Source organism: Phacochoerus africanus, chromosome 6 (assembly GCF_016906955.1).
Source record: "Phacochoerus africanus isolate WHEZ1 chromosome 6, ROS_Pafr_v1, whole genome shotgun sequence".
Lineage (NCBI taxonomy): Eukaryota > Metazoa > Chordata > Mammalia > Artiodactyla > Suidae > Phacochoerus > Phacochoerus africanus.
The window spans coordinates 96912368-96919521 of record NC_062549.1 but is presented as its reverse complement, the minus strand read 5'-3'; the positions used below and the strand labels follow the sequence as shown (position 1 = coordinate 96919521).

Sequence of the window (7154 nt, the reverse complement as noted above, 5' to 3'; positions counted from 1 at the left end):
CCCTTGCCCCCATCTCACCCACCTCACCCCTACTCCCCCCTCACTGTGTACCCTGCAGCCAAACTGGCCTCCAAAATACCCTTTCAATCGTGCCCCTCCTTTGGCCCCCATTTCCCATGGGACAATCCCGCTGTGCTTGCACCTGCAAAGGGCCGTACGGATGATAATATTCTGCAGAGGAGAAAATCTGAGCCCCAGAGAGAAGCCAGTTGTCCAAAAGCACACAGTTCCTTATTGTCAGAGCCAGACAAGTATACCCAGGCCTTCTAAATATAAGCCGATGCCTACCTACCTCTCTGCTAATCAGTAGAATTTTAACATTTGTTTATTAATGTATAGTTGACTGGCAATGTTGTGCCAATCTCTGCTGTACAGAAAAGTGACCCAGCCATATATATATTCCTTTTCTCATATTATGTTCTATTATGGTCTATCCCCATATATTGGATATAGAATTTTTAAAAATACACAGCATATAGGAGTTCCTATCGTGGCACAGTGGTTAACGAATCCGACTAGGAACCATGAGGTTGTGGATTCGATCCCTGGCCTTGCTCAGTGGGTTAAGGATCCGGCGTCATTGCCGTGAGCTGTGGTGTAGGTTGCAGAAGCGGCTCGGATCCCGCGTTGCTGTGGCTCTGGCGTAGGCCAGCAGCTACAGCTCTGATTTGACCCCTAGCCTGGGAACCTCCATATGCCATGGGAGTGGCCGAATAAATGGCAAAAAGACAAAAATATATATATATATATATATATATATACAGCATATGAGGGGGTTCCTGTTGTGGTGCAGGGGAAAGGAAACTGACTAGTATTCATGAGGATGTGGGTTCGATCCCTGGCCTCGCTCAGTGGGTCAGGGATCTGGTGTTGCCGTGAGCTGTAGTGTAGGTTGCAGATGCGACTCGGATCCTGCATTGCTGTGGCTGTGGAGTAGGCTGGAAGCTGTAGCTCTGATTCAACCCCTAGTCTGGGAACTTCCATATATATACATATACACATGATAAAGGGACACTTCTGCAGTATTTAGAGCCAAAGCCCGCCTCACTGCGCCTTCACCCTGCAATCTCAGCTCTCCTGGCCAGGCTGCCTGCCCTGGGGTCTGGCCCCACCTCCACTGCCCACAGCTCACTAGCACTGACCATCACTCCAGCCAGGCAGGTTTCTTTTTCTGCCCCCAAAACACATAGCATCTTTCCCCTTTCAAATGTTTTCTCAGTCCATATTCCCTTGCCTGGAATGTCCTCATTCATTTCACACACATTTATTCAGCTCTGAATCTGAGCCAGAACCTTTGCTAGGGACCAGGCTACAAAGATGATGTCAGTGTTTCTGCCTGGAAGGAGCTCAGCATCCGGGATGCTGCCTCCCCTGATGCTTCCTGCCTGCCCTGATGCTTCACTGCCAACGCTAGCCTGGCCCAGAGGGGTGACCAGTCCTCCGAGCTTCTGTGCCTTCCTTGTTCCTTATCATCCCTCAGGTCCTGACTCACAGTGTCTGCCTCCCAGATTCATTTCCTCTGTCACACTGGGCTGGCTTTATCTCCCTGAGATCATCTGCTTCTTGGAGACTGGGCCTGAATGTCACTTAGTTCCCCAGCCACCAGAATGCTGGGCATGGTGTCTGCTTCCTGTACACTGGTGACTGACTGGATCCCTACAAAGTTCAGCCTCTGGCCCTTCTACCTAGCTAGGTCCTCATCTTTCTCAGGCAGAATGTGCCAATAGGTGCCTAGAACTAGAAACCAAGTGAGCAAGTGTCTATTGGCAAGACAGGGACATCCTGGGGGGTAAGGTTCCCCACCTACCTCGTTCCTCCAATATACACCCCTCGTCTCCACAACCTCACCGTCATGTTCACGTTCATGCAAGTGAAATGAGTGTGAGATGAAGACCAAGGAAAGCCTGGAAGGGAAAAAACGTCCTCAAGAGCCACATGGAGCTTTAGGGTAGGAGAGCCATGCAAAAGAAGCGGGGCCATATGCCTTCTAAAGATGGACCAGTGGGGATAGTGAGTACCTATGTGTTTTGGAAATTGGTGGAAAATACCACCTCTCATCCCATGAGCTTAACAGAGAACTGCCTTGAGGCCCCCACAAACACTCAGTGTTAGAGTATAAGGAAGACTCACATGTGTATATACGGGGGTGTGCGCGCGCGCGCCTGTGTGCGTGCACATAAGAGAGACAGAGGCTTGGAGAAAGAGAAAGAGCGACGCTAGTGAAAGTCAGTGAGCAACATCATTCCAACAGGCAGGATAAGCCTTTAGTTTTATTGGAGGCTTCTAGATTGCCCATTCCTCCTGTCCTGGGATGGTAGACGCAGAGCTACGTCATGCCCTCGGGAGGCAGCTGGCTCCATCACTCAAAGTCTGTTCTGGGTGATGGGGCCCTATGCAAGAAAAGATTGGCAGGATGTAACACCCCAAACCCGTGAACGAGCTGATGTTCACACTTCCTCTGGTTATGCTGGCATCCCTACTGCATCATTTGGGCTTGCGTTCTTCAGCGAATCCAAGTCAAACAATTGAAAAATATCTAAAGAGTTGGAAGGAGAAAGAGAGGAGGAGACGAAGCAGTTTTATCCCCCATCCCACTTACACAGGCCCAGTTCACAGACACAGACTTGCCGCACTCAGCTCCCCTCTGCTCTGTTGCCTCGGGAAACAGCGAGGGCCTGGCCCTCCTTGCTCACCACCATCCCCAGCATAAGCACAAGCACACTAGTTCTTGAATTGATGGATAAGTACCCTGCATGGCCTTTCTTCTGTGCTACTAGGGGCCTGATGGGAAAGCCCTTTCCCAATCTTTCTGTGGTTGCTTCTGTCGGCATGCCATCAGGTCAAAGAGACACTTCTCTGGGGAACACCTGGATTCCTCTGGGTCTCTCTCTCTTGGTTCCTTGCCCATGTAAGCCCAGTGATTCCCCCCACTTGGGGGTGGGTGGTGGAGGAAAAGAGAGACTGTTGATCTCCAAGTCCATGTCTTGGAGTGCTGCAGCGTGACTTCTCAAGATCTAGGGGTATTGTGAGACTTTTAGCAGATCTGGGGCTAAGTTCCAGGTCTGAGACACAGAACAGGCCTCTGTCAGGACCAGCTAGCCTCTTCCCATTTCTTTCCGTCAGAGTCTTTTATCATGGATGGCAAGTGCCAGCACGTGCCTTCAAATGTTGCAATGACCCAATCCATGTTTCTAGGAGTGTGTTTTGCCCGAGTCATCAGAACACCCAAAGTCCACGGAGCACCCAACAGTTTCTGAGCATTTATTTTGTGCCAAACTCTGTGCACATGCTCATTGTAACCCTTACAACTGACATGCAGAATGATGTTATCCTCTTTAGCAGATGAGGAAATGGAGGCTCAAAGACTCCATATAAGTGGCTAAGGTCACCCAACTGGTGAGGGTCAGAGCTCCAGTCAGAACACCATGTGGGGGTTTTTTAGAGAGAACTTCCATCCTTTGTTGGATATGGAGAGCATCCAAGTTCCTGTCCTGGGCTAGCCGTCTTTGTCCTGAAATCTCTAACTGAAATGGGGAGGAAAAATCAGGACTGAGACCCAGGGAGCTCAGAATCCAGGACCCAACACAGTGATTCCTCCAGCAGCTCATTCCAATCCAATGCTTCTTATCTCCCCCACCTCCTCCATGTTATGATAATCATTTCCCTGGGGACCCTGGAGTCTGGGTTACATACATATGTACAGAGATACAGAGGCAAGTCCTGTCTACTGTACCCACCCCCAGTTTCTCTTAATGAAGCTTAATGGTTTTCTCAATAGCAGGTAGGAGAGAGGGCTGCAGGCCCCTATTTTTTGCTTAAATAACAATAGGTGAGAAACCAAAGCCATTTGCCCAGGCTTCTCACCAGTTCAGGCTGACTATGACTCCAAGTCTGTGCTAAGTCAAGGTCAGAACTTTGCTGAGTTTAATGGGCTTCCCAGAGAGCCACTCACCCCTCAGTTGTCAAGTTTCTCTTGAAACAACGCTCTCTGTGTACGCCACTCTGCCACCCCTCCCCCCACCAACCGGAACATCCCGGAAAACTGCCCTCACACCCCCCACACCCAGTACTGTCCCAAATGCTTGCTTGGGACCATCCCAGATGCCAAGGTCCTAAGTCAAAAGTCACACGTGGGTTTGGAAATCCAAGGCTGCCAGACCTTGTAAAGTGATGGGAAGGTGGGGCCAGGACCAGAGTGAGGGTGCTGTCATCCCCAAGTCCTGCTCCCAAGAGGGAGGCTTCCAGCCCTCGGGGTGAGTAAAACCTGAAATTTGAGGAAGGGCAGGTGCATCCTATTGTGACTAGGGCCTAATTAGGATGCTCCAATCCTAGGCCACCTCATGGCCTCGGACAGGGATGCGAGATATATAAAAGGTGGGCAGGCTCAGAGCATCCCAAACCCCCTGGCATCTCCACGCTCCAGCCACTGGTGAACTAGGGTAAGTCCAGCAAAGGAAAGCCTCTCCTGGAAGTCCTGCTCCACATGGCCCCAAACTCTGCCGGGAGCTGGGGCTGGAGCTCTGGGGGGCTGATCAGAGCGAGAGGCCCCCTGGGGGCCTCTCTCTCTTCCATATCCTACCTTGGGCTGCAAGTCAACAATGGGCAGGTGTGGGAAGGGAGGCTGGGTGGGAGAGGAGGGTCTACCAAGAGGCCAGTGTCTGAGGCTCCTGCTGGCCTGTGTGGCGTGCGTGTTGTGTGTGGCCAGGTGCTGAGAGGGGCTGGGTAGAAGGAGAGGGTGGCACCAGCTAAGGAACAGAGAAACTAGCACAACTGGCCTTGAGGGAAAGGTGGATACAGGAGGAGGGGAGCTCCTTGGGGAGCTGGGGTGCAGAAGGCCAGGGAGCTCAAGGTCATCGGGGACAGGATGATGTGGTGCAGTGGCCAGGGGACCACTGTTTCCATTGGCCTGTGCTGAGTGCCTGGGGAACAACTATTTCCCACTCTGAGTTTTGCCATCCTCACTGTAATTAAGAGTTGAGTCCTCTTTTCTATGAATTCTCTTAGTGGTTAAAATGTTCCTTGCCATCCTTCTAAAAATTTTAGGAATTTATTTAATAAGTCAAAACCGTCACATGGTGCTGGAGTTCCCATCGTGGTTCAGCAGTTAATGAATCTGACTGGCATTCATGAGGATGCAGGTTCAATCCCTGGCCTTGCTCAGTGGGTTAAGGATCCGGTGTTGCCGTGAGATGTGGTGGGGGCCATAGGCCAGCAGCTATAGCTCCGATTGGACCCCTAGCCTGGGAACCTCCATGTGCCACAGGTGCAGCTCTAAAAAGCAAAAAAAAAAAAAAAAACTTTGCACTGTGCTCACCATGTGCTGGTACTCTGTGTGTGTGTGTGTGTACGCACACATATATATGTACATACATATTTATATATGTATGTGTGTTTATATGTGTGCATTTTTATGTATTCATTTAACCCTTACAACAACCTTAAGAAAAGTAAGTGCAGAGACATTAAGTAACTTTTTCAATGTCACACAGCTGGTTAATGGTTTAGCCAGGACTCAGATCCCAGGAAATCCTGTCCCAGATTCCATAGTTTTTGCTGTAGTAATCCATGTATTACTTTTTGTTCTCTTTCTCCCTGTCTTTCCTTCTTACTTTCCTTCTCTCTCCTCTCTCTCTCCCTTTTTGAATTTTTCTTTTTCTCCTACCTCTCTCTGTATCTCTTCACCCGTCTCCTTCTTCTCTTCCTTCTCTCCTTCCTTCCATGTTTCTTTATTTGTCCCCAAAAAAGCTTGAAACACTTAGCTACAATTTATACTCACACACACAGGCACACACAGTTACATACATACCTTAAATCCATGGAGCCACCTTCGGGGACAAAGTAAAATCGGGGCAGGTGTGAAGGGGGCAGGAGATTCTTGCGGGCTGAGTCTCTCTGCAGCTCCAGCATTCCTCACCTCTGTGTCTTTCTGCTTCCAGTGCATCCAGCCCAGAATGTCTCAGCAGAAGCAGAAGCAGTGCTGCCCCCCACCTCAGCAGTGCTGCCCCCCACCTCAGCAGTGCTGCCCCCCACCAAAGCAGTGCTGCCCCCCACCTCAGCAGTGCTGCCCCCCACCAAAGCAGTACTGCCCCCCACCAAAGCAGTGCTGCCCCCCACCAAAGCAGTGCTGCCCCCCACCAAAGCAGTGCTGCCCCCCACCAAAGCAGTGCTGCCCTCCGCCTCAGCAGTGCTGCCCCCCACCAAAGCAGTGCTGCCCCCTACCTCAGCAGACCAAGCAGCCATGCCAGCCTCCATCCAAGTGCCAACAGAAGTACCCGCCCCCTCAACAATGCTAGAAGTCCAAGCAGAAGTAAACCCCGGGCATGTGACCAGAGGCCAAGTCCCAGGGGGAGAACAGAGAGTATGCAGCCCAGTCCCCTCCGGCAGCCCACTGGCTGTCAGCCCCACTCATCCCTGGCTTCTGGATGCAGCCACACTCTGGGAAGAGGCAGCACCAGGACGGCAGCTTCCTGGATCTTTACCTGCTATTAATTAGCAGCTGCAATTTGCATCTCAAACAAGGATCCTGTTCTAAACCGTCTAATCATGTTTGCTGACATGTGCCTACATCGCCCTGTTGGCTTCTTGGTAACTTGGGCAGCGTGCCTGGACAGCCTTTCCTATCTCCCTTCATTCCTGCTCCTGTTTTCCAAACAATTAAACATAAGCCCTCTGGCATTAATGTCTCAGGCTGATTTTTTTGGCATTTAGCAATTTTAAATTCCTGCAGGTTTTGTATCCTGCTCCCTAACCCGGAGCCCTAGGAAAGCTGGACATGTGGGTAGAGAAGACAAACACCTCTGAGCTGAGGGATATTTACAGGGGTCCTCCCAGGGTGAGGAGGGGAGATGGGAGTTCTGCAGCACAGAGACACATCCCCCAGCTGCAGAAGACAAGAACGCCACATGGAAATGGGGCAGAGGATGCCCACCTAGAAAACACATGCAAAAAAACACCCATCCTCACCCTCATAGGTCCAGAAAAAGTAAGGGAACCCCCAAACTAAGAGCTACATAATAGAGGATGGAGGTAAATCAATTATAACTCAGAGAACACACATTCCAAGGACTTATGGGTTAAAAGGAGTTGAGAGGGCTTAAAAAATTCTCCAAGGAAAAAAATAGACCAAAGTTTCTTCAAGCTAACCACATGTATAA

General features: G+C 50.5%; 1 protein-coding gene across 1 annotated transcript; it reads left to right on the top strand.

Annotated features, from left to right (window-relative positions):
* Positions 1–4170: 4170 nt before the first annotated feature.
* On the top strand, positions 4171–6675 carry LOC125128721 (mucin-7-like). The gene is made up of 3 exons (XM_047782896.1): positions 4171–4253; positions 4383–4439; positions 5937–6675. The coding sequence occupies exons 1-3, from the start codon at positions 4171–4173 to the stop codon at positions 6487–6489; spliced, it is 693 nt and encodes a 230-aa protein (XP_047638852.1). The 3' UTR covers positions 6490–6675.
* Positions 6676–7154: the final 479 nt, after the last annotated feature.

Coding starts and splice junctions, on each gene's coding strand:
- LOC125128721 (XM_047782896.1), top strand. CDS start 4,171: ATGGGAAGGTGGGGCCAGGACCAGAGTGAGGGTGCTGTCATCCCCAAG. Junction 4,254..4,382: donor GGAGGCTTCCAGCCCTCGGG/GTGAGTAAAACC, acceptor AAAGGTGGGCAG/GCTCAGAGCATCCCAAACCC. Junction 4,440..5,936: donor CCAGCCACTGGTGAACTAGG/GTAAGTCCAGCA, acceptor TTCTGCTTCCAG/TGCATCCAGCCCAGAATGTC.